The sequence below is a fragment of the Chiloscyllium punctatum genome, chromosome 44 (assembly GCF_047496795.1).
Source record: "Chiloscyllium punctatum isolate Juve2018m chromosome 44, sChiPun1.3, whole genome shotgun sequence".
Lineage (NCBI taxonomy): Eukaryota > Metazoa > Chordata > Chondrichthyes > Orectolobiformes > Hemiscylliidae > Chiloscyllium > Chiloscyllium punctatum.
In genome coordinates, this window is record NC_092782.1 from 8,769,511 (window position 1) to 8,797,277 (window position 27,767).

At 43.4% G+C, this 27,767-nt stretch overlaps 1 protein-coding gene across 1 annotated transcript; it reads left to right on the forward strand.

Moving 5' to 3' along the window:
- Positions 1-177: 177 nt before the first annotated feature.
- On the forward strand, positions 178-27,420 carry strap (serine/threonine kinase receptor associated protein). Its single transcript, XM_072562190.1, has 10 exons — positions 178-309; positions 8,298-8,463; positions 10,636-10,771; positions 11,333-11,414; positions 11,496-11,568; positions 12,797-12,896; positions 17,890-18,027; positions 24,558-24,694; positions 26,557-26,706; positions 26,933-27,420. Exons 2-10 carry the CDS (start codon positions 8,352-8,354, stop codon positions 26,992-26,994), a joined length of 990 nt encoding a protein of 329 aa, XP_072418291.1. The 5' UTR covers positions 178-309; positions 8,298-8,351; the 3' UTR covers positions 26,995-27,420.
- The last annotated feature ends 347 nt before the right edge of the window (positions 27,421-27,767 follow it).

Below are 27,767 nucleotides of genomic sequence, written 5' to 3' on the forward strand. Positions count from 1 at the left end.
ACTCGTTAACTAAACAGCAGCAAAAGATGGCAAATTAGCAGCATGGACCCACGCGATAGGCACAGATATGATGGGCTGAATGGCCTGTACTGCTCGATGATAGTTTACAGATTGGGGATCTGACACATTTTATGACGAGTTCACAGTCAGTGACACTACGCATGTGCGGCCGCTACTACTCCCCGGAACCGCCACGCGCGGCGTCTGGCGTCACTTCCGCTGCAGCTCGCGGGGAGTCTCGAGGTTCGGGAGAGGGAAGCGGCCTGGACCGGACCGGGAACACGTGACACCGGGAGTGACACCGGGCCGGTAAGGGAGCCCCCCCCCCCCCCACACACACCGGGAGTAACACCGGGCCGGTAAGGGACCCCCCCCCCACACACACCGGGAGTAACACCGGGCCGGTAAGGGACCCCCCCCCCCACACACACCGGGAGTAACACCGGGCCGGTAAGGGAGCCCCCCCCCCCCCCCCCCCACCGGGAATAACACCGGGCCGGTAAGGGAGCCCCCCCCCCACCGGGAATAACACCGGGCCGGTAAGGGAGCCCCCCCCCCCCCCCCACCGGGAATAACACCGGGCCGGTAAGGGACCCCCCCCCACACCGGGAGTAACACCGGGCCGGTAAGGGAGCCCCCCCCACCGGGAATAACACCGGGCCGGTAAGGGACCCCCCCCACCGGGAATAACACCGGGCCGGTAAGGGACCCCCCCCCCCCCGGGAATAACACCGGGCCGGTAAGGGACCCCCCCCCCCCACTGGGAATAACACCGGGCCGGTAAGGGACCCCCCCCCCCCCCCCCCCCCCCCACTGGGAATAACACCGGGCCGGTAAGGGACCCCCCCCCCCACTGGGAATAACACCGGGCCGGTAAGGGACCCCCCCCCCCCCCCACCGGGAATAACACCGGGCCGGTAAGGGACCCCCCCCCCACCGGGCTGGTAAGGGAGCCCCCCCCACCGGGAATAACACCGGGCCGGTAAGGGACCCCCCCCCCACCGGGAATAACACCGGGCCGGTAAGGGACCCCCCCCCCCCACCGGGAATAACACCGGGCCGGTAAGGGACCCCCCCCCCACCGGGAATAATACCGGGCTGGTAAGGGAGCCCCCCCCCCACCGGGAATAACACCGGGCTGGTAAGGGAGCCCCCCCCCCCACCGGGAATAACACCGGGCCGGTAAGGGACCCTCTACGCCGGGAGTAACCACGGGCTGGTAAGGGACACTATACCGGGCCCCACACTGGGAATAACACCGGGCCCGTAAGGGACCCCCCACTGGGAGTAACACCGGGCCGGTAAGGGACCCCCCCAACACACCGGGCCGGTAAGGGACCCCCCCCAACACACCGGGCTGGTAAGGGACCCCCCCAACACACCGGGCCGGTAAGGGACCCTCCACACCGGGAGTAACCACGGGCTGGTAAGGGACACTATACCGGGCACCACACCGGGCCCGTTAGGGACACCACACCGGGAATAACACCGGGCGGTAAGGGACCCCCCACCGGGAGTAACACCAGGCCGGTAAGGGACCCCCCCCCCCCCCCCCCCCCCACACACACACACACACACACACACCGGGCGGTAAGGGACCCGAGTAACCACGGGTTGGTAAGGGACACTATACCGGGCACCACACTGGGAATAACACCGGGCGGTAAGGGACACTATACTGGGCATGGCACCAGGCTGGTAAGGGGCACTGCACTGGGCATGATACCAGGCTGGTAAGGGGCACTGGGCATGACACCAGCCTGGTAAGGGGCACCTCACCGGGCACTGCACCCGGCTGCTAAGGGGCACCACTCTGGGCTGTAAGGGATCCCAGACTGGACACAACACCAGGGCAGTAAGGGACACCACTCCAGGAATAATACCAGGCCATTAAGGGGCAACACACTGGGCACAACAACGTAGTGGGAACAACAGCAGGCCAGTAAGGGGCCCCACACTGAGAACAGCGCCAGGCCAATAAGGGGCACAGCAGCAGGCAGATAAGGGACAAAACACTGGGAAGAGCGCCAGGCCAGTAAGGGACACTACACTGGGCACAACACCCTGGGACAATGCCATCCAGACACATGGGACTTGGAATCCACACCAGGAAACACATGGCTATGACACAGCAGCAGTGGGATGTGGAAGAATACTAGTAAGACACTCCATTATCTGGGAGGGAGGAGACTGGGAAAACCATCAGGAAGAGACAAAAGTGGGAGGCTTGGAAAATCAGAAACACCACTTGGAATAACATACTGGGAAGACATACCATTCTGAATTAGACACACCAGGAGAACCAGGGAAACACACCATAGGAAAATAATGGTAAGACATGCCACAGGAAAACATACAGTAAGACATACCAGTACAAAATACTGAGAAAACACCAGGAAGGCACACCAGAGGGATGTACTGGTAAGAAACATAAGTAACACCATTGCGAAAACACCACTAAGACACACTGGGAGGGAGACTGGACACATACCAGGCACAAGCACTGGGAACACCACTGGGAAAACACTTCGGTACAACTTGTTCATGCCAACCAGATATCCTAAATTAACCTAGTCCTATTTGCCAGCACTCGGCCTATATCCTTCTGAACCCTCCCTATTCATTTACCCATCTAGAAGACTTTGTCTATTTCCCCTCTCCATGTAAGGTCACCCCTCAGTTTCAAACCTCAGACTGGATAAGGAACACTTGGTTTTTATAACTTTTCAGGAATGGGTTAAAACCACAGGCTGGAAGGGTAAAAACAATGGAGAAAAGTGATTGGGTAATAAACACCAGGTAAAAACCACTGGGTAAAAGGGTAAAAATCACAAGGGAATCGTGACAACCACCAGGTAAAAGTACCTGTACTTGTTTTCTTCTCTCACATTTTAGCCCTCAGAATTATCTAACTCCTTAAGATATTGAATGTTTTAGCCTTAACCTTTTTCTGTGGCAAACAATAGTACAGACTCTACTGTCTAGGTGGAGAAATTACTCTTTTAGAATCCATTACTAAGGAAGTGATAACAGGACGTTTGGTAACTCAAAATAAATCTATCAGAATCAGAATGGTTTTATGAACTATAAATCGTGTTTGACTAATTTGTTAGAATTCTTTGAAGATGTAACAAACAATGCAGATAACAGAGATCAATGGGCGGCACAGTGGTTAGCACTGCTGCCTCACAGCGTCAGAGACCCGGGTTCATTTCCCACCTCAGGCGACTGACTGTGTGGAGTTTGCACATTCTCCCCTTGTCTGCGTGGGTTTCCTCTGGGTGCTCCGGTTTTCTCCCACAGTCCAAAAATGTGCAGGTTAGGTGAAGGGGTAAATGTAGGGGAATGGGTCTGGGTGGGTTGCGCTTTGGTGGGTCGGTGTGGACTTGTTGGGCCAAAGGGCCTGTTTCCACACTGTAAGTAATCTAATCTTAAAAAAAAGATGTATATATGGATTTGCAGAAGGTGTTTGATAAGGTGCTGCATATCATGAAGTCACATGGGGTTGGGGTAATTTATTTGCTTGGATAAAGGGTTGGTTAACAGCAGATAGCAGAGTTGGGATAAATGAGTCTTTTTCTGGTTCGCAAGATGTAACTAGTAGGATGACGCAGGTCTTGGGGCCTCAACTATTTCCAAACTATCTGAATGACTGGAATGCAGGGAACGAAAAGTATTATAGTTAGATTTGCAGATGGCAGTAAAATAGATGGAAAAGTAAGTTGCAATGAAGAAATAAGAAATTTCCATGGAGATGGATAATTTAGGTGAATGGGCCAAAATTTGGCAGGTGAAGTTTAAGTTTTGATCAGAGGAATAGAAAGGCAACGTATTATCTAAATGAAGAGAAGCTTCAATGCAAAGGGATCTGAGTGTCTTTGTGCGTGAATCAAAGAAAACTGGTGTGTAAATACAGCAGGTAATAAGGCAAATAGTTGTGTCATTTAATACTTAAGATGTAAGGTGGGGGGGGGGACCCAGGGAGATGGTGAAGAAAGAGATTGATCTGAGACGAGTACAGCTGAGAACAGAAGTGAGTCAAACAGGCAGGGACAAGGTAGGACTAGTAAATTAAACTGCATTTATTTAAATGCAAGGGGCCTAACAGGGAAGGCAGATGAACTCGGGGCATGATTAGGAACATAGGACTGGGATATCATAGCAATTTCGGAAATATGGCTCAGGGATGTGCAGGACTGGCAGCTGAATGTTCCAGGATACAAATGCTACAGGAAGGATAGAAAGGGAGGCCAAAGAGGAGGGGGAGTGGCATTTTTGATAAGGGATAGCTTTACAGCTGTGCTGAGGGAGGATATTCCTGGAAATACATCCAGGGAAGTTATTTGGGTGGAACTGAGAAATAAGAAAGGGATGATCACCTTATTGGGATTATATTATAGACCCCCCCCCCCCCCCCAAATAGGCAGAGAGAAATTGAGAAACAAACTTGTAAGGAGATCTCAGCTATCTGTAAGAATAATAGGGTAGTTATGGTCGGAGATTTTAACTTTCCAAACATCGACTGGGACTGCCACAGTGTTAAGGGTTTAGATGGAGAGGAATTTGTGAAGTGTGTACAAGACAATTTTCTGATTCAGTATGTGGATGTACCTACTAAAGAAGGTGCAAAACTTGATCTACTCTTGGGAAATAAGGCAGGGCAGGTGACTGAGGTGTCAGTGAGGGAGCACTTTTGGGGACCATAATTCTATTAGATTTAAAATAGTGATGGAAAAGGATAGACCAGATCTAAAAGTTGAAGTTCAAAATTGGAGAAAGGCCAATTTTGACGGTATTAGGCAAGAACTTTCGAAAGCTGATTAGAGGCAGATGTTTGCAGGTAAAGGGATGGTTGGAAAATGGGAAGCCTTCAGAAATGAGATAACAAGAATCCAGAGAAAGTATATTCCTGTCAGGTTGAAAGGGAAGGCTGGTAGGTATAGGGAATGCTGGATGACTAAAGAAATTGAGGGTTTGGTTAAGAAAAAGAAGGAAGCATATGTCAGATCAAGTGAATCCTTAGAAGAGTATAAAGAAAGTAGGAGTATACTTAAGAGGGAAATCAGGAGGGCAAAACGGGGACATGAGATAGCATTGGCAAATAGAATTAAGGAGAATCCAAAGGGATTTTACAAATATATTAAGGACAAAAGGGTAACTAGGGAGAGAATAGGGCCCAGAAATGTGTTGCTGGAAAAGCGTAGCAGGTCAGGCAGCATCCAAGAAACAGGAGAATCGACGTTTCGGGCAGAAGCCCTTCTTCAGGAATCCTGAGGAGGGGCTTATGCCCGAAACGTCGATTCTCCTGTTCCTTGGATGCTGCCTGACCTGCGCTTTTCTAGCAACACATTTTCAGCTCTGATCTCCAGCATCTGCAGTCCTCACTTTCTCCTCGAAGAGAATAGGGCCCCTAAAACATCAGCAAGGCGGCCTTTGTGTGGAGCCACAGAAAATGGGGGAGATACTCAATGAATATTTTGCATCGGTATTTACTGTGGAAAAGGATATGGAAGATATAGACTGTAGGGAAATAGATGGTGACATCTTGCAAAATGTCCACATTACAGAGGAGGAAGTGCTGGATGTCTTGAAACGGTTAAAGGTGATAAATCCCCAGGACCTGATCAGGTATACCCAAGAACTCTGTGTGAAGCTAGAGAGGTGATTGCTGAGCCTCTTGCTGAGATATTTGTATCATCGATAGTCACAGGTGAGGTGCCGGAAGGCTGCAGGTTGGCAAATGTGGTGCCACTGTTTAAGAAGGGCAGTAAAGACAAGCCAGGGAACTATAGACCAGTGAGCCTGACCTCGGTGGTGGGCAAGTTGTTGGAGGGAATCCTGAGGGACAGAATGTACATGTATTGGAAAGGCAAGGATTGATTCGGGAGAGTCAACATGTCTTTGTGCGTGGGAAATCATGTCTCACAAACTTGATTGAGTTTTTTGATGAAGTAACAAAGAAGATTGATGAGGGCAGAGCAGTAGATGTGATCTATATGGACTTTGGTAAGGCGTTTGACAAGGCGTTCAACAAAGTTTCCCATGGGAGACTGATCAGTAAGGTTAGATCTCATGGAATACAGGGAGAACTAGCCATTTGGATACAGAACTGGCTCAAAGGTACAAGACAGAGGGTGGTGGTGGAGGGTTGTTTTTCAGACTGGAGGCCCGTGACCAGTGGAGTACCACAAGGATCAGTGCTGGGCCCTCTACTTTTTGTCATTTACATAAATGATTTGGATGCGAGCATAAGAGGTACAGTTAGTAAGTTTGCAGATGACACTAAAATTGGAGGTGTAGTGGACAGAGAAGAGGGTTACCTCAGATTACAACACGATCTGGACCAGATGGGCCAATGGGCTGAGAGGTGGCAGATGGAGTTTAATTCACATAAATGCGAGGTGCTGCATTTTGGGAAAGCAAATCTTAGCAGGACTTATACACCTTAATGGTAAGGTACCAGGAAGTGTTGCTGAACAAAGAGACCTTGGAGTGCAGGTTCATAGTTCCTTGAAAGTGGAGTCGCAGGTAGATAGGATAGTGAAGAAGGCGTTTGGTATGCTTTCCTTTATTGGTCAGAGTATTTAATACAGGAGTTGGGAGGTTATGTTGTGGCTGTACAGGACATTGGTTAAGCCACTGTTGAAATATTGCGTGCAATTCTGGTCTCCTTCCTATTGGAAAGATGTGAAACTTGAAAGGGTTCAGAAAAGATTTAGAAGGATATTGCCAGGGTTGGAGGATCTGAGCTACAGGGAGTCGCTGAACAGGCTGGGGCTGTATTCCCTGGAGTGTCGGAGGCTGAGGGGTGACCTTATGGAGGTTTACCAAATTATGAGGGGCATGGATAGGATAACTAGACAAAGTCTTTTCCCTGGGGTCGGGAGTCCAGAACTAGAGGGCATAGGTTTAGGGTGAGAGGGGAAAGATATAAAAGAGACCAAAGAGATAACCTTTTCACGCAGAGGGTGGTACATGTATGCAATGAGCTGCCAGAGGATGTGGTGGAGGCTGGTACAATAGTAACGTTTAAGAGGCATTTGGATGGGTATATGTCTAGGAAGGGTTTGGAGGGATATGGGCCGGGCGCTGGCAGGTGGGACTAGATTGGGTTGGAATATCTGGTCGGCATGGATGGGTTGGACAGAAGGGTCTGTTTCCATGCTGTACACCTTTATGACTCTATATGGAGCATAAACATTGGGAAGTATTGCTACAATTGCATAGTGCTTATTGAGCCTGCACCTAGAGTACTGCACACAATTTTGGTCCCCTTACTTGGGGTGGGGGGGTGTTGAGGATGTAGTTGTTCGTTAGCTTGAAGGAACTTCGCTACATTGATTCCAGACATGAGGGGTTTGGCTTATAAAGGGAGATTAAGCATCTTAGGCCTACATTCTCTGGAGTTCAGAAGAATGAGAGGAGATTGAATTGAGGTATAAGGTGCTGAAGGAGATTGACTAAGTAAACATAGTAAGGATTTTTCCTCATGGGGGCAATCTAGAACAAGAGAAGACATTTTTAGGCTGAGGGATAGCTGATTTAAAACACTTGAGAAATTACTTACGGATAGTGAATCTGTGGAGGGAGATGATGGGATATTGAGGAAGAGAGTGAAATTCTGGGGATATTGGGAGGTGTAAGGGAAAGGTGAGTGAGAGAGGGGTAATGAGGAAAGGGAGGGGATGAGGAAAAAAGAACGATCCTCTGGGAAAAATGGGGGGTGGGGGGGGTGAAGAGTGAGATACTGGGGAAGTGTCGTTCTGAGGAAGCAAGTCACCGGGGTGAAGGGGAGGGTGGTGAGACCCCAAGGGGTGTAAGAGGGGAGATAGTGAGGAAGAATGCGGGATCCTGGGGGTAAAAGAGGGGATGGTAAGGAAGAGGGCGGGACATCGGAATGAGGGTTGTGAGGAAGAGCGGGACCCTGGGGTGAAGGGGGGTGAGGAAGAATGGGACCTCAGGGTGGGGGGCTGCTGAGGAGAGGAAGAGACCGGGTCCTTGGGGTGGGGGAGGCAGTCCTTGGGGAGTGTGGGGATGGGAGATTGCTGAAGAAGGGTGGGACCCTGGGGTGGGTGTGTGTGGAGGGGTGGGGGTATTCTGAAGAAGGGTGGGACCCTGGGGGGCGAAATTGGTGATGAGGAGTAGGACCCTGGAGAAACGTCAAACGTGGCGGGGGTGGGGGAAGGACCTCCCGGTCAGTGCAGAGAGCCAGCTTGGGGTTGTTGGTTTGGGTAAGGGGGCGGACTGACAGGCGAGTGTTGCGGCCTCTAACCCCATCTCCCTCCCTCTGTGTGTAGGTTGCCGAGGAGCCCTGAGCCGCTCTTCCTGGACTCTGCTCCCCCAGGTTGGTGATGGCGATGAGGCAAACTCCACTGACCTGCAGCGGCCACACCAGGCCCGTGGTCGACTTGGCTTTCAGCGGGATCACACCTTACGGTTACTTCCTAATCAGCGCCTGTAAAGGTGAGCCTGGAAATCGGCTAGCGGCTCCCCGGAGGATCGCGGCTTTAAGTCTCTGCTCTAGGCCGGGGGCTCGGACAAACTCGCGGCGCCAACTTCCATGAGTTGACTTGTTCTGACATTAAAATTACATTTGTGTTGAGTTAAGCTTTGTTAGTGACCACAAGGGCATTCCGAATTGTTTGTCCGCAGTCGCATTAAATAATTCTCTTTTGTGGCTGTGACCTTTGTCAATATTTGCATTTTTTTTAAGCTGTGAATTGAGTGGAATTATTGCAGGTATTTGTACCTGCGTAACCTGTTGCCAGATTCTGAAAGGTGATGTTTGAGGAAGAGGTGTCACAAACTCTGGTGTCCTTCGAGGTGGAATTTAAACATCTGTCATCAAGAGTGACTTACAGTATCTCCACTGGCAAGAAAAGTGTATGACAACACTCAACCTGTGGCAGGTGACGAGAACTGCTGAGAGAAAGGCCTCAGTCTCAGCATCTGTACAATTCACTCTTTTGAATTGTCGATTCTTGTATGTTCCCTGTTGGTAGATTTACTTGTCTATAATATCCTGTTTTCTGTCTCATGTTTACTTACAAACTTTGAATTCCAATGTGCAGTTTGAAGTTCAGTTTCAAATGACCTAATTGTCATCCAGGCTTCAAAGGGACAACAAAGTCATATTATTTCCCCCTTAATTTTTGTAAAATCAATATAAATAACAATGTTTATCCATGGTAGAGCAATCTTAGTTAAATTGTCCTTGAACATAACAGTATACTGTACTCTTGATGTTGCTTAATTCAAATTATTTGGTGAATTTTAATTTCTGCTGTTGATAATGACTGAATTATCAGAAATAGACTTTGGACTAAATAACATCTGCAAAAGTTAGTGTTTTATTTTAAACAAACACTGCAGTTCAATATTACAGGAATGTTAAAAGTCCCATCTGTGGATTGAGGTGCAAGTAAAATGTATGAAATTCAGTACTCTTGTATTAATTGCCATGATTCAGCACGGTGGCACAGTGGTTAGCACTGCTGCCTCACAGCGCCAGAGACCTGGGTTCAATTCCCGCCTCAGGCTACTGACTGTGTGGAGTTTGCACATTCTCCCCGTGTTTGCGTGGGTTTCCTCCGGGTGCTCCGGTTTCCTCCCACAGTCCAAAGATGTGCAGGTCAGGTGAATTGGCCATGCTAAATTGTCCGTAGTGTTCGGTAAGGGGTAAATGTAGGGGTATGGGTGGGTTGCGCTTCGGCGGGTCGGTGTGGACTTGTTGGGCCGAAGGGCCTGTTTCCACACTGTAAGTAATCTAATCTAATCTAAAGATAAAATTCCGTATGCAGTACATATTCACTGTCATTCCTTTACCTTGACCTCTTTCCCCTGTGTGGATTCTCTGCACCCTCCCCCAACCCCAGTTCCTTCTGTGTCTCACCCTTGGAAAAGCACTCTGCCAAATTACTTAGTTTTGTATTTAGGAGTTTAATATTCTCTTTGGCCCTCCATTCATCAAAATATTTCTCCAACTACTGACCTTTTGAACCTTACTCTTGCCTTCCTTTTGTTATCAGTCTGAATTAAAATCATTGTATTCCTACCCGAACTTTAATCCACAGCAATTCCCCAGTACAGCTCTTATCTCTACTCCTTCAAATTTAGGGGATGTAGATTTTAATGAGATCGCAGGTTTAGTCATTCGCTGTCAGACCGTGCAAAGTACTACAGAGAGATTGTGCCTTGATTTCATCAAAATTCTCGCTACAGGTTCATCCTGAACTGCAGAAATATCCCCCTCGCATCATCTTCTGTTTTGGAAGCATTCATCTTTAAGCTCTTTCCCCTATCTGCCAACACCATCACTAACCAGAATGAGAAGCTTATAGCCCTGGACACAAGGACTGAGACTGTCTGATCAGTTGTCATTGCCAGTTCACCTGCCTGTATGCTAGATTAAGGAATTCCCTATTCAATCATTTCTGCCCCTAAAATTCTCACTCCACCTTTACAGAGCTCCTTAAAATGTCTCTTTCACCAAGCTTTAGGTCAACTGCCCCATATTTCCCACATGACTCAGTGCCAACTTTTGATGAATGCCTCTTCTATATGCTTTGATATGGTAAAAGCATGACGTAAGTTTTATCTCTCTAATTATAATTATAATATTTGATATCCATTTAGATGGCAAGCCCATGATGCGCCAAGGTGACACAGGGGACTGGATTGGGACGTTTCTGGGTCACAAAGGTGCTGTCTGGGGAGCCACATTAAATAAAGAGGCCAATAGGGCAGCAACCGCAGCAGCAGATTTTTCAGCGTGAGTACCTCTTGTAACATAAATCACAAAGGCAACAAATGATTTTATTAGTCGTACAGTATACTTCAGTTAACTCAAGGAGGTTCTGAATGTGGCTTATTTAAGAAAAAAACTGCAGTGAAAGAAGATAATAAAACCAAATGAAAAAAATTGTAAAACGCTGTTTGCAAAAAAGTGACATTGTGTGAGCTGTCTGGCTACTCACTGCTGGCTATTTGTTCAGTTTATCCATGGCGGCTACAGATTAATTGCATCTTGAGTCTTTGGAAGGGTTTTTTTTAGCTGCCTCTTTAGTGGACAATCCAAATGAAAACACCAAAAATCATTTAGTATCGTTGAGGTCCACAAATTAACTTGGTCACGCAGTCACTGAAGGTTGCTGATAACTTGATCAGTTTTAGTAGCTTTGTCGATTTGATAAAGTATATGTAAATGTGAGCCAAGACTGAGATTTAAAGTTGGTTGGTAGTTGATGTTTGGGGAAACTGTTTCAGCATTCTTAGATATTTATTTTCACATACAGTTATTTCACCTGAATTTATCCATATTGTTAATCCTCAGCAAGGTGTGGGATGCTGTGACAGGTGATGAAATGATCACCTTAGCCCACAAGCACATTGTCAAAACTGTGGACTTCACACAGGTAAAGTCCATTTCTATTTCAATTCTTATTTGTATCCAAAAAAATTAAAACTTTTTTTAAACTTGTTTTGTTTTCTTTCAGGATAGCAACAACTTACTGACTGGTGGGCAAGACAAAGTTTTGCGTATTTATGATTTGAACAAACCTGAATCAGGTGAGGCATAATTATTATCAAAAAGATTTACTAACCTTTGCACTTATTATTCATAGCAAGCTTCATATGAAACTGTGGCTTTGATTTCAGCAACCATATTACAATGTTGCAAAGAGAGATTGTCTAACTATTTAAATGCGTGATACTGAAGACTCTTCTGTCACACTCTTCTTCATGCTAAACTTGTTTTAGGTCCCCAGTTTAGAAACAGAAAGAATAAGAGCATGAGTAGTCCAGTCAGCCACTGAGCCTGCTCTGCCATTCAATGTGGTCAAGGCTGATCCTTTATCTTAAAGCAGTATCTCTGCTTTTTCCCATATTCCTTTATACCTGTAACCTCTAGAAATCAATGTTTGTTTCTAAAATATGTTTAGTGGCTTAGTCTCGACAGCTTTCTTTGGAAGAAAATTCCACTGAGTGAAGGAATTTCTCCTCATCTCAGTCCAGATGGATTATCACTTAGCTTGAGATTGTGAGCTCTTGTTCCAGATTCTCTGTGCAACAAGGGAACAGCTTCCAGTCTGTCCATCATTGTCAGAATTTTGTTTCAATGAAATCCTGTTTCATTCTTCTAAACTCCAGTGAATATAAGCCCAGTTGACCCAATCTCTTTACATGATAAGGCTGCCATCCCAGGAATCAGCCTGGTAAATGTTGGCTGCCCTCCTGTATAGCAAGTAAATACTTTTAATTTGCTGCAGATGCGGTCTCTCAAAAGCCCTGTTGCTTTTTCAAAAGGTGGCAGTGGCATGTTTTGTACCCACATGGGAGGGTCAGTTGAGCCATGGTTTAATGTCTTAATTCAAAGAGGGCACTGACATTTAGCCTTGCCAATTTTCCAGGAGATGAATTATTGAAACAGGCAATTTTTTTTTTTGCCCAAATCGAATCTTTGAGAAGAGATTGACCGTAAACTGCAGGAATCCATTGTACTTGTCGAAGCATTAAAAATCTGTCTGAGTGTGCACTTACTTTCAAATACTATTGAAGTATTAAGGCCACTGATGGAAAATAAGTGTCAAAAATAAAGCCAGAAAATCTGAAGTATATTTAAAGGTGAACCTGGGAGAGACTGAATGGAAAAACCTAAATATTTTTATAGGTTGTAAATTAAGTCTCCAGTTGTCAAACCATTCACAGGTCATTCTTAGAAGGAAAAAAAAATGTTCACTCATCTTTTGTTAAATATGGTGGTCACATGCAAGTCCTGATGTTTTTTCTCTGTCAGAGCCTCTCGAGATCAGTGGTCATAGTTCTGGTATTAAGAAAGCGCTGTGGTGTAATGGAGACAGGCAGATAATTTCAGCAGCTGATGACAAGACTGTAAGGTATGGGATTTTGCTGAAGAATTCAAGTTTGAGGTGAACAATATTTATGTGGATTGTACCTTTTGTGTAAAATATTTCTGACCTTTTTTAAGGAAAAGAGTTATGTTATCAAGCTTGATGACTTTTTTGTGTGGGAGGGGCTAACAGACCCAAATTTGGATGAGACACAAGTTGACTGCTAGATCTAAGAACATTTTCTGTTTGTTTTAGATTTCTAGCATCCATACTATCATATTATTTTATTTTTGTAAGCAGCAATATATTGGTGTAAGTTCTACCCTGCACAAATCATCTTCCCAACGTAATTCTCTCTGAAGTTCTGATTTTCTCAGACTGTTCTTTAAGGTTCTGTCTGGTGACCTGCTTAAAGTCCTAGAATTTATATACGTGAGTATCAATCGATCTTGAACAAAAGTCAACCCCAATACTTTGTGCTCATCATACTGGATGTCAAGACTGGGCATCCATGAGGTACTATGGGCCATCAACAGCAGCAGAATTGCATATTCCCCCCCACTCAACCGTTGGTGTCAATCTAGGGTTCAATGAAAAATGCAGGAGGGCATGCCAGGAGCAGCACTTGGCAAACCTAAAAATGAGGTGTCAATCTGGTGAAACTATCCGATTGACTATGTGTATGGCAAATGGCATAAGCAGCAAGTAATGGAGTTAAGCAACCAACGGATCAGATCTAAGCTCTGCAGTCCAGCCATTTCCAGTTGTGAATGGTAGTGAACAATTATGGGATATTTACCTTTATTAGTCAAAGCAAGGTGGTTATGCTGGCATTGTTTAAGATGTTGGCTAGTCCACAGCTAGATATCTGTACATTTCTAGAATCCACATTGTAGGAGGGATGTGTTTGAACTGGGGAGGGTACCGAGGCAATTCATCAGGATTTTGTCTGGGGAGTTTGTTAAAAAGAGAGATTGGACAGGCTGGAACTTTCCTTGGAGCAGAAATTGAGGGAGGACATGATTTGAGGAGTTGAGGCGAATATGAGATCAGCCATGATCATATTAATGGGCAGAATAATCTCAAGGTCCTTCATGGACTATTCCTGCTTAGTTCTTATGCTCTAATGATTGAGATGTATAAAATTATGAGGGGCATAGATAGGGTAGGCAAAAAGGAACACTTTCCTTTGGTGGAAGATTTAGGGGGCATAGATTTAAGGTAAGGGGCATGAGGTTTAGATGAGATGCAAGGAAAAACTATCACCCAGAAAGTGGTGGGAATCTGGAACTCACCGCCATAAAGGTTGTACAGGCAGAAACCCTAATCATATTTAAGAAATATTTAGATGTCCAATTGTGACAACAAAGCATGCACGACTATGAGTGAAATGTTGGAGTTTGAGATCAGAATAGTTTGGTGGTTGTTTTTGTCAAGCACAGACATAATGGGACTGAAGGGCCTTTTCCTGAGCTGCAGAATTCTGTGCTCGATTGGCAGATGGAATTTAATTTGGACAAATGTGAGCTATTGCATTTTGGTAAAACAATCAAGAGCAGGACTCATACAGTTAACAGCAAAGTCCTGTGTAGTGTTGTCAAACAAAGACCGAGGGGTTCAGGCATATAATTATTTGAAAATTGCAGGTAGACTGGGTGGTCAAGGAGTTTAACATGCTTGCCTTTGTTGCTCAGACCATTGAGTACAGGAGTTGGACATCATGTTGAGGTTGTATTGGATGTTGGTGAGGCCACTTGTGGAGTACTGTGTACAATTCTGATTGCCTTGCTATCAGAAGAGTACTATTAAATTGGAGAGAGTTCAGAAAAATTTAGAATGTTACCAGGACTGGGGGGGTTTGTGTTACAAGGATAGGCTGGATGGAGTGAGACTTTTTTCACTGAAGTGTTCGAGTTTGAGGGGTAACCTTACAGAAGTGTATAAAATCATGAGGGGTATAGATAAGGTGAATAGCAAAGGCCTTTTCCCTAAGGTGGCTAAGTTTAAAGGTACAAGTCAGTATGTGATGACTGGAGTTCCAACATCACTTGAAGCTTGACACCATTCAGGACAAAGCAGCCCACTGACATCACATCCACTCACTCCATCACTGGTGCTACTATCTACAAGATGTACTGCATAAATTCACCAGAATCCTTAGACAGCACCTTCCAACCCCATGACCAGTTCCATCCAGAAGGACAAGAGCAACAAATACAATGGGAACATCAGCGCCTGCAAGTTCCCCTCCATGCCACTAACCATCCTGGCTTGGAAATCTATCATTGTTCCTTCACTGTCACTGGGTCAAAATCCTGGAATTTTCTCCCTAATGGCATTGTGGGTAAACCTATAGCATATGGACTGCAGCATTTCAAGAAGGCAGCTCACTGCCATCACCTCCTGGGCAGTTTGGGATGGACAGTAAATGCTGGTCAACGAGCAACGCCCATGTCCCATGATTGAATAAACTTACTAAAATGTTATGTAAAGGTCACCCCTGAACTAAAAAATCCAACCTTTTATGACTACTTCAATGTGAATGGGAAATATGTAATGGGTCATATGATTCTGCTGCCCATTTGCTGATGAAATCATATTTGCCCTGATAAAAACTTACTTGACAGAATCATTGAATACAGCTATTAGAATCCTAGAGATGTACATCACGGAAACACACCCTTTGGTCCAACTCGTCCATGCCAACCAGATATACCAACCCAATCTAGTCCCACCTGCCAGCACCTGTCCCATATCCCTCCAAGCCCTTCATATTCATATACCCATCCAGATGCCTTTTAAATGTTGCAATTGTACCAACCTCCACCACTTCCTCTGGCAGCTCATTCCATACTTGCACCACCCTCTGTGTGAAAAAGTTGCCCCTTAGGTCCTTTTATATCGTTGCCCTCTCACCCTAAACCTAAGCCCTCTAGTTCTGGACTCCCCCACTCCAGGGCAAAGACTTTGTCTGTTTATTCTATCCATGCCCCTCATGATCTTTTAAACCTCTGTAAGGTCACCCCCTAATCCTCTGACACTCCAGGGAAAACAGCCCCAACTGATTCAGCCTCTCCATATAGTTCAAATCCTCCAACCCTGGCAACATTCTCATAAGAATCTTTACTGAACCCTTTCAAGTTTCACAACATCCTCCTGATAGGAAGGAGACCAGAATTGCATGCAATATTCCAAAAGTGGCCGAACCAATATCCTGTACATCCGCAACATGACCTCCCAACTCCTGTAAGCATACCAAACGCAGCCTTCACTATCTGTGACTCCACTTTCAAAGAGCTATGAATCTGCACTCCAAGGTCTCTTTGTTCAGCAACACTCCCTAGGACCTTACCACTACGCATATAAGTCCTGCTAGGATTTGCTTTCCCAAATGCTTTCCCTCGCATTTATCTAAACTCCATCTGCCACTCCTCAGCCCAGTGGCCCATCTGATCAAGATCCTGTTGTAATCTGAGGTAACCTTCACTGTCCACTACGCCTCAAATTTTGGTGTCATCTGCAAACTTATTGACTATACCTCTTCTGCTCGCATACAAATCATTTATATAAATGATGAAAAGTAGTGGACCCAGCACCGATCCTTGTGGCACTCCACTGATCACAGGCCTCCAGTCTGAAAAACAACCCACCACCATCTGTCTTCTACCTTTTAACCAGTCTCCAATGGGGAACCTTGTCGAAAGCCTTACCAAAGTCTGTCGATCACGTCTACTGCTTTTCCCTCATCAATCCTCTTTGTCACTTCTTCAAAAAACTCAATCAAGTTTGTGAGACAGATTTCCCACGCACAAAGCCATGTTGACTCTCCCTAATCAGCCCTTGCCTTTCCAAATACATGTACATTCTGTCCCTCAGGATTCCCTCCAACAACTTGCCAACCACCAATGTCAGGTTCACTGGTCAAAAGTTCCTGGGCTTGTCCTTACCACCTTTCTTGAACAGTGGCACTACATTAGCCAACCTCCAGTCTTCCAGCACCTCACCTGTGACTATCAATGATATACATATCTCAGCAAGGGGCCCACTAATCACTTCTCTAGCTTTCCACAGAGTTCCAGGGCACACCTGATCAGGTCCTGGGGATTTATCCACCTTTATACGTTTCAAGACATCCAACACTTCCTTCTCTGTAATATGGACAATTTTCAAGATGTCACCATCTATTTCCCTACATTCTATATCTTCCATGTCCTTCTCCACAGTAAATACTCATTTAGTATCTCCCCCATCTCCTGCAGCTCTGCACAAAGACCGCCTTGCTGATCTTTGAGGGACCCTATTCTCTCCTTAGTTACCCTTTTGTCCTTTGTAAAAACCCTTCGGATTCTCCTTAACTCTATTTGCCAAAGCTATCTCATGTCCCCTTTTTGCCCTCCTGATTTCCCTCTGAAGTATACTCCTACTGCCTTTATACTCTTCTAAGGATTCACTTCATCGATCCTGTCTATACCTGACATATGCTTCCTTCTTTTTCTTATCGAAACCCTCAACTTCTTTCATCATCCAGCATTCCCTACATCTACCAGACTTTCCTTTCACCCTGACAGGAATATACTGTTCCTGGACACTCGTTATCTCATCTCTGAAGGCTTTACATTTTCCACTTGAGTCGTCCCCTTACCTGCGGACATCTCCCCAATCTGCAGTGAATCAGTTCCTTGTGTAGATGCCCATAATTTTGACTTAATTTGTACTGGTTTTGGCAGCAAGGATTACAGTCTGTGACCTGGCAGCTGTAATTGCAAGACGACGGATAAGAATGTGTTTCAACCTCAAGTTTTATTCATATAAAAGTCAAGACGTAAGAATCAGTCTTAGAATCACTACTGTTACCCAAGTACATGCTGTAATTAAAATAAGACTGCACATCTGACTTTTGGCTACAGTTGAAAGGCAGATCTGGTAGATATCAGCAGTTTGCTTAACATGAATAAATGACGGGAAGATATTCCTCAGGCTTGTTTAAACTATGGGTGAAGCTTTATTTGAAGTATTCTAATACTTGATATTTTTACAGGCTCTGGGACAGGTCCAGTATGATTGAAGTGCAAACTATTCATGTTGGGTCATCTGTAAGCAGTGTTGAGTATATACCTGATGGAGAGATTCTGGTTTTAACTTATGGAAAAACTATTGCTTTTTACAATGCACTAAGGTAAGTTAAATCATTTCAGGTTTGTTTTAAGTTAGTGTGATAAACATTGTCTGTCTTTAGAACTTAAATAATCATCATTTGGGCACTTTGCAATTGTTATGTAGTTGAAGATGTGTACTGTACCTTTGAGAGAGTGAATGCTGTTGGAAAGTGAGAGCTTAGAAGCCCCTGTGTGATATAACTAGATACTAGTTATAGAAGGCAGTCTTAGTGTACTGGATAATTGAAAGTATATAACATTTGGCCTTGGTATGGATACCTGAGTTGGTTGCTATTTTAATGGAAATTTGAATTTAACCAATCAGTTTAAATTATGCCTTAGGATACTGAAGTCCAATCAAGTTTGAATTTATTGTAATGCCAACATCTAACCAATGAGACAGTCTGATGTTGGGGATATAAAATACAGGCATTTTGAAAATTGAACACAGAGCAACTGCCATCAACAAGATCCAAAAAATTCGGAAACACTCTCTACTAAAGGTACCTCATTATATGAAACATATTCGCAGTAAAAAGAAAAAAAAAATGACGACCCAGGGCGATCTTCAGCTGGATGAAGAAGGATGATGAAGAGGACAGCTGTTGTGTGGCTTTGAAACTAGAGTAGAGTTGTGGTGCTGGAAAGCACAGCAGGTCAGGCAGCATCCGAGGAGCAGGAAAGTTGTCATTTCGGGCAAAAGCCCTTCATCAGGAATAGAGGCAGGGAGCCTCCGGTGGAGAGAAATGGGAGGGGAGTGTGGGGCTGGGGCTAAGGTAGCTGAGAGTTCAATAGGTGGATGGAGGTGGGGGTAAAGGTGATAGGTCAGAGGGGAGTGTGGAGTGAATAGGTGGGAAGGAAGATGGACAGGTCATGAGGGTGGTGGGGGGTTGGAACACTGGTAAGGTGGGCGGAGGGAAAATGAGGAAACTAGTGAAATCCAGATCGATACCCTGGGGTTGGAAGGTCTTGAGGCAGAGGATGAGGCATTAGATTAGATTACTTACAGTGTGGAAACAGGCCCTTCGGCCCAACAAGTCCACACCGCCCCGCCGAAGCGCAACCCACCCAAAACCCTACATTTACCCCTTACCTAACACTACGGGCAATTTAGCATGGTCAATTCACCTGACCTGCACATCTTTGGACTGTGGGAGGAAACTGGAGCACCCGGAGGAAACCCACGCAGACACGGGGAGAAATTCCACACAGTCAGTCGCCTGAGGCAGGAATTGAACCCGGGTCTCTGGCGCTGTGAGGCAGCAGTGCTAACCACTTGCCATCGTGCCGCCATTCTTCCTCTTGGCGCCAGATAATAAGAGAGTGGCAACGGAGGCGGCCCAGGACCTGCCTGTCCATAGTGGGAGGGGGAGTTGAAGTATTTGGCCATGGGGCGGTGGGGTTGATTGGTACAGATGTCCCGGAGATGTTCTCTGAAGTGCTAAGCGTTCCTGTCTCCCCGCTGCATCGGGAGTAATAGATACAGTAAATGACCTGTAGCAGTGCAGGTGAAACTTTGATGGATGTGGAAGGCTCCTTTGGGGCTTGAACAGAGGTGAAGGGGGAGGTGTGGGCGCAGGTTTTGCAATTCCTGCGCTGGCAGTGAAAGCTGCCAGGAGAGGAGGGTGTGCTGTTAGGGGGCATGGACCTGACAAAGTAGTCTTGGAGGTAACAGTCTTTACGGAAAGCTAATAGGGGTGGTGCAGGGAATATATCTCAGGTGGCGGGGTCCGTTTGTAGGTGGCGGAAATGGCGGCAAATAATGCGATGTATACGGAGATTGGTGGGGGTCTGTCCTTGTTGCAGTTGGAGTGGTGGAGTTCGACGGTGGAGGTGCAGGAAGTGGATGAGATGCATTGGAGGGCATCATCAATCATGCGGATGGGGAAATTACGGTCTTTAAAGAAGGAGGCCATCTGGTATGTTCTGTGGTGGAACTGGTCCTCCTGGGGGTGGATACGGAGGAATTGGAAATAAATGATAGCACTTTTGCAGGAGGCAGGCTGGGAGGTGGTGTAGTCCAGGTAGCTGACATTTTTGACAAACCCAACTTCCACAGATGCCCTCATGGCCAAACACTTTAATTCCTCCTTCCACTCTGCCACGGACATGCAGGTCCGAGGCTGCCTCAGTTGCCACTCCCTTACCACCCGACGCCTGCAGGAAGAACACCTCATTTTCCACCTCGGGACCCTCCAACTGCACGGCATCAATGTCGATTTCACCAGTTTCCTCATTTCCCCTCCCCCCACCTTATCCCAGTTCCAACCTTCCAGTTCAGCACTGTCCTCATGACCTGTCCATCTTCCTTCCCACCTATCCGCTCCACCCTTCCCTCCAACCTATCACCTTTACCCCCACCTCCATCCACCTATTGCATTCTCAGCTACTTTCCCCAGCCCCACCTCCTTCCATTTATTCCTCCACCCCTGAGGCATTTGCCCAAGACGTCGATTTTCCTGCTCCTTGGATGCTGCCTGGCCTGCTGTGCTTTTCGAGCACCCCACACTCTAATCTCCAGCATTTGCAGTCCTCACTTTCGCCTGGTTTTTAAACTAAGTTGATGTAATTTTAATAAGTCTTATTGGGACAGCATATTGTTTTAGAGTTGGAGGCAGATAATAAGCAGTTAAGAGAAAGGGGGACCTAGAGTTGTGAAGCATTGTTTAATGTTCACTTTTGGAGTTAAAGAATAATTGATATTATTTTCTATAAAAAGTGGAATTTGGGTGTTCTGTCACTCATATTTCAACAGATTGCAAGGTGAGGTGAGCTTTTCTGGGCCAATGATTTAATTAACAGAAGGGTTTGCTGCCATGTCATAACATAATGAATCCTCTGAGCTTAAGTCAGTTTAATCTTTAGAAATGTAAATTTACCTGCAAAAAGGACTCTTATGAAAATGTTTAATACTCACAAATTGTTAGGGAGAATGTTTCATTTTGGATTTTTATAGTGCCTATTAAAGGGAAAGTACTCCACAAAGATGTTGATGTTGAGTACTGATATTTTGCGTCAGTATTCCCTGGAGGATTCAAGAAACATCGTGGATGTAGCTGTAAACTGGGAATTAAGAGAGGGAAGAGCTCAAATTCACAAACCAGTAGTACTGAATAAATTGTCAGAACTGCATATTAGCACGTCCCTAAGACTAGAATGGATTTCAACCTCAGGTCATAAAGAAATAGCTCGTGAGATAGTTGATGCACTGGTTTTAATTTACCAGAACTCATTAGATTCAGGTAAGGATCCTTTAGGTTGGAAAATACTTGATGTAACTTTTCTGTTCAAAAAACAATGGAGACAGAAAGCAGGTAACTACAAGCCAGTTAGTTTCCCATCTGTCATGGAGAAAATGTTAACTGTTACTAAAAATGTTATTACTGTTGAGTTGCATTTTTTGAACTTGCCTTCATCAAAAGGCAGTGGATGCAGAATCTTCAATTATTTTAAAGGCAGGGCTACATAGATTCTTGATAACCCAGAGGATGCAAGATTATAAGATTTATGCAGGAATGTGATGTTCAAGGTAAAATCAGATCGACCACGCTCTCAATTATTGGCTTAAAACTTGAAGGGCTGCAAAACATACCAATATTCCTTGTTCTTGAGTTGGGCACAGTACCAAATGAAATCTGTAGTACAGTATCAATTGAAGACTGAATGAAGTTTGGTCACAGGAGGACTTCAAATGAGAAGGAATGTTGGAATATTTTAGGAATGGATATCTTTTGTTAATAGCTGGAGGTAGTGTATGTAACGATGAAAAATGGATCGTTAGGGAAGAAGTGGAAGCATTGGACTAGATGAGATTAGAAGTTGAGTGGAGAAGGCCCACAGATTTTGAAGTATAAATTTTGAATGCTTGGTTGAGTTGACTTTTACAAAGGAAGTGAGTTCTTTGAGGAAGATTGGAGGTGACAAAACCAGGGATGTAAGATTCAGTGGCAAAGGGGGCTGGCTGCAAGTTTGGTGTTGTATTAGCTGTTTATGAAGGATGGATTGATTTGAGGAGTTCAGTTTGGAGTTGGAATAAAAGGCTCAAGTTGAAACAGTCCTCAGCTGATGTTGTGACTGGACAAGTCTGATTCCAGGTTGAAATCTGGCCTGGTAGATCATGTTTTGTATTTTAATTCAGTTTCGTAGTCTTTCACTGAAATGTAACACAATGTTGCAGGTTTGATTTTAACAATTAAAAAGAGAACTGATTATACAATAGAAATGAAGATAATGTAGACCGTACCAAGGTATTTACGCATAACACTAATTTGTTTTCTACAAACTGCCCCAATAGCACTCCAATCTATGGCTTTATCCTCCGCAAAATTCAGTTCTTCATTCTTCTAAACACAGTGCAAACAATAAAATGCATCAGCTTGCTTATTTCTGATTATAAAACACTTGCAATTAAAAAAATCAAATGATTCCCTTCGAGGGTCCCAGTCAAGTGCGGTTTTTACTCATTCCAGCATTTAGTCTACCTATAACAAATTGACTGCAGTGTTTCAAGGAGACTGCTTCCCATCACTTTCTCAAGTGTAGTTAGGAATGAGGCAATAAATGTTGGCCCAGCCAGTGATGCCCACATTCCTTGAACTAATAATTTAAAAAGTCATGGATCTAGAAATACTGAACTTAAATTATTATCCCTTCATACATACAGACCAAAACCCATGTACTGTGAGTATAAAATCTGAACGCTAAACTTAATAATATATATAAATCTCTCAGCTTGCAACACAGCTTTAAACTGGAGACTGAAAGAGTGGTGGATAAAGAATTGATGGGTTTGTCAAATTAGTTGTGTTCAGGGTAGCATGATTATTTCAGTTTTGCAATACCTTTAAGAAACTGATTCATTTAAGCTAGATGTCAAATACGTAATCTAGTGGCAGAGAAAGTAGAGAGGTAGAGCAAAGGTGTCAGTGTGTAGTGTGAGCTGATCCTACGTCTGGAATTGTCATTAGGAACAGCATATAACAGAGGAGAGGCCAATGATGGATCCTTGAGAATTCCTGGAGATTACTGTAAACAGTGGGAATTAAAACTTGTGACCAGTGCCAATGCATCTAAAGAATTTGATGTGATTGTATAACACCACAATTGGAAAGTCTCTGGTGCACATCTGAGTTTTAGAAAAAGGCAAGAAGACAGTTACGTTAGAAGCCAATGGTGATATGGTGTTAAACTTCATTTTAAAACCAGAGGCTTGGTGCAAAGACTAACCATAGTGAAATGCAGGTCATTCTGCTATAACCTGTGTTTCATTAACGCTAATTTGCTGCAATGTGATTGGTGAATTGGAGGCACTGTTTCTAAAGCATGAACATTTAAATAGTGTTGGCTATAATGCGATTACATTGCCAGCACTTTAGGCACTGTTTCTAAAGTGCAATTTTTCTATAATGCAGGGTTGCACAAGAGAATCAGCCATCGTGTTAGAAAAGAGCAACCTGTATTCTGAAATGTTAAGGAATATTGGTCAGCATATTCTCATTTGTTCCTTGTTGACACTCCAGTTTAAAATGGGTTGAAGTATTCTTGACTCGAGGGAAAAATTTTAATTTGTTCTGAGCCTGATTACTCTGCAGTGAACTGTGCTGAGAAGTGTAGCTACTGTTGTTGGTTGAGAATGAGACGATGTTCTATTGTTGAGTGGTCAAAATGTATAGTTCCTTACATTAAAAGTTGCTGCCGAAATGAAGCACATGGTTTTGTCCAGTCAGTGCCCAGTAGTGGCATTTTGATTCAAACTTAAGTTTAATTTATCTTATTGCCTGTTATTTGAAATTTCCCAGATCATGAGAGATGTTGGGAAGAAATTTACAATCAGTACTTCTTATAATTACCTCACTGAAAATCAGTATTGATCTTTGTGGTTCTTATCATCCTCTTAAATAGGACCTAGCAATGGGTGGATAGCACTGAACATAAGCAAAAAGCGTTGAAGATCATATATAATGCAGATAACATATGCCTAGTAGTTTTGTTTCTAGTTAGTTTCTTACATTGTATTACCACTGAGGTGGAGCAGAAAAATGTCAAGACTGGGAACTCCATATCTAAAGTTATTTTATCTGAAGCAGTGGTTCACAAGCACAGAAGTCCCATTTAAATTTACCAATTGTTTGTGGACCCTTCTGTCTGACGCCATTTCATATGAGCATTAGAGGTACCAGTGCATGTATTTTTTTTCTGGTATTTGCTGTATTCTCATTAGAATGTTTGAAAGAATTGAGATACTCATTTAACTCTGCCTTGCTCCCTTCCTCCATTCCTCCCAGTCTCTCTCCTCTCCCCTACCACCCCTTCCCAGTGTTTTCTGCTCTTTTTAAAAAACACATTTCTTTGCCTCCTTCCCACATTGTTTGTGGATTCTTGAGTAGAGTGCATCATTATACCTTATTCCAGTCATGTTTAGGAATTTCTTTTGTACCACAGTATCAGTATATTTGTCGTGCTTGTAGAGTGCATATAATACATTTCAGCAAATGGAAATATTTTAACGATTTTGGTACATTCTGACAAGTTTTGTACTAATGTTTTACAGTCTTGAGTTGATTAAATCTTTTGACGCACCAGCATCAATCAACTCTGCTTCTCTTCACCCTGAGAAAGATGTTTTTGTTGCAGGAGGTGATGATTTCAAACTATACAAGTTTGATTACAATACAGGCGAGGATTTAGGTAAGTAGTTTAATTTTTTTTCATGTGGATTAATTGTTTTGTGAAAATTATATTTCAAGTCACAATTCTTTACTGCTGCACATAGGATTACTATTGTTTGTATAATTCCAGTATATAGAATGATCTTATGATTTTATCTGTACCATTTTGGATTCCTATACATCTGTAGAAATCGGCAATCATCATGTTAATTTTTGTTCTTAAATGTTGAATTAGTTCAATATTCAGTTGTGCATTTGCTTTCTAGTTTTGGTTTAAATTGATCCAAGACATGTTCTGTAGTCAACGGGTATGTATTTGGATACTTTCTGGATCATTATGAAGTTTTGAGATCAGTGAAAAGCTTCATGGCATTTTGCAGTTTTGTGAATGCATTTGCCCCAAATTTGATTTCAGTCATTCCATTTAAGAGGTTACACCACTGTCTTCAAAATGAAGCTGTTGACTGCTGTGGAGAGAGCAACAGCAGGAGTTCAATGTGAACAAGCCCAGTGGAACTCATAAAAGGGCAACACATATCTTATGGTCTTTAATGACCAATCTTGCTTTTTTTTTCTCCTTGGAATTTGGGTACATCAAGACCATTACATGTTTTAGTGAATTATTTATAGTTGCTGTTCAGTCAGTGCAGTATGACCTTTGGAATTAGGAGAGGTGAACCCATACTACCCCTTAACTATTGGTAGGTGCAGGTTGAATTTCCCTTCTAGATAAACATTGCCTTTTCTATTAAGACTAACATTAAAACTGTAGGAAAATCATTAGTTTTCAATTGGATTTGTAGCTACAGTAATTTAAGAAATCATTGTAGTTTCACAGATTAAATCTTAAAAGTCTTGTCAGTAATGAGATTTCATTTAATTTGATTACACAACCAAGAATAAAACATAGTAGAATTGTAACTTTCACTGAAAATAACTTAAGTCTGTGTGTGTCTGGTATGCAAAGTTTTTGTGAGCTTCTGCTTTGTAATTCTTAATTAATTTTCCTGGATTAAGCAACTAGGCTATGTGCAGTTATTTCAAGCATTATAGCCTTGAATATTTTTGTCTCCAACATGATTCAGTTAAAATTAAGGCTGTTGGAAAAACGCAGGTCAGTCAACATCAGTGATAAGAACCTGTCTGTTCACATGTAAAAATGGAATCTACTATTGTTGCTTGCAGTAAGTTGCAGAAAATAGAAATGTTAGTTTGCTGAGATCTTAAGCAAATGAAAGTAAGATGTTCTAGTAATACTATTTTTAAACTTTGCAGTGTCATGTCTGGAAAAAGCAAGAACAGGTGTTTGGCTTGTTTATGATGGAGTCATCAACTCAAAGTTTAAAAGTTACAGATGTACATTTAATTGCTTGCCTAATTTATTTTTATCAAAACTATTAGGTTTAGATAACTTTCATGACCACAGCTGTCCTAAAGTGTTCTACAGCCAAAAAGTACTTGAGTACTGTTACTGTTGGAATTTTTAAAAATACAGCAGTCAGTTTGTACACTTCAAGATCCTGCAATAACAATGTGGTAATGACCAGATAATGTTACTCTGATGATGAGGGCTTGGTTTAATATCTGATTTGAAACACTACATTTCTGAAATTCTAGCACACCCTGACTATAGCACTGGAGTATCAACGTAGGTTTTCATGTTTTGCATCTTTTGAATGAGACTTGGACACATGATCTTTTATCTTTCCTGGAAGTGGCTCAAGGCTATACTTGGTTGTATGTGTCTGTAATTTTGAATTGCCCAACAGCAAGAGTTTTCATGTTTTTAAAATTTAAATATTGCGCTAAGAAAAAAAAACTTTTTATTTTTAATATCTCTTGTTTTTGCTCTGTTCTAAGTGAAAATAAATCTTTTTGTAGAGTCATACAAAGGTCACTTTGGTCCAGTCCACTGTGTGAGATTTAGTCCTGATGGAGAATTATATGCAAGTGGTTCTGAAGATGGAACTCTTCGTCTTTGGCAGACAACTGTTGGCAAAACATATGGGTTATGGAAATGTGTGCTCCCTGGTAAGTGCATTTTCATTCTTCATCCCAGTTAACTAATGTCAATCTTACTTCATGCTTTAAATGTGTAGCAGCGTGCGTTTGTTCTATAGAAATCTCTTGATTTTCTGAAGGAACGATTTAACTCGTGCCGAATGTACAGGTCAATCATCTTTGGGTGAAATACTTGTAATTTAAGCTGTCAACGTGGGGAACTGTCTGTATTTACACTTCTGTATTTGAATTACAGAGGAGCTTGGATCTGAAAACTCTGATTCAATCTATGGCACTCCTCCAGAGGTAAAAGCTTGAGATGCCAACTTGAGAAAAACAAACAAACAAGCAACAATATGTGATGAACTGAACAAAAAGGGAAGCCTTCAGTTTTATATGGTTATGGAAAATGCAGATCTGATAAACGGAACCATATCATTCATTCAGAAACTTTGTAATTGTCTAGAAGACAGCCACCTGGTGTCTGCAAGGAAGGAAAGTTGTAGACCTATGTGTGTTCATTGCAGCTGCCTCCCATCATATAGTGGTTTAATTGGGCCTGACTAGTAACACCTGTATATATTGTATCTTGACAGAAGTTTCTCATTGAGGAAGTGTGGTCAAGTTACAGCTATAACATAATGGATTCAAGTCTGTTTCTGTTAGAAAATAATCCATTTTTTTCTTTTCCACCCATTAGTTCAATGCCATGTTTATGCTTTAACAATAAAACCTTATTCAATATTTGTTGTCATTCTTTTCATTTTAAATGGCTTTCAATCTATCACACTTTCTGACAATTTATTTATGCAAATGGACCCTTAAGCAGTGTTAAACTGTCCCCCATGCATGTGTAAACATTAACAGACAGAAAATACTTTACAGTGTATTTATTACTCTTCAAACTTTGCTGCTTTGTGACTCAATGCATGTTAATAGATCTACTAATTATTTTTGTCCTCAGCAAAAGAAAATAAGCAGCAGTTGCAGTAATTACATTAGGACTTTTATCTGCTCAGGAGCTATGTTATATTTTATGTTTTAAGCTGAAGGTTGACTATGTGGAATGATTCAATTTTGCAGCCAACTGT

Excerpts from the sequence above, each read along its gene's own strand:
- strap (XM_072562190.1), top strand. The coding sequence starts at position 8,352 with ATGGCGATGAGGCAAACTCCACTGACCTGCAGCGGCCACACCAGGCCC. Across the intron at positions 24,695-26,556 it reads CAATACAGGCGAGGATTTAG|AGTCATACAAAGGTCACTTT; the intron begins GTAAGTAGTTTA and ends ATCTTTTTGTAG. Across the intron at positions 26,707-26,932 it reads ATGGAAATGTGTGCTCCCTG|AGGAGCTTGGATCTGAAAAC; the intron begins GTAAGTGCATTT and ends TTTGAATTACAG.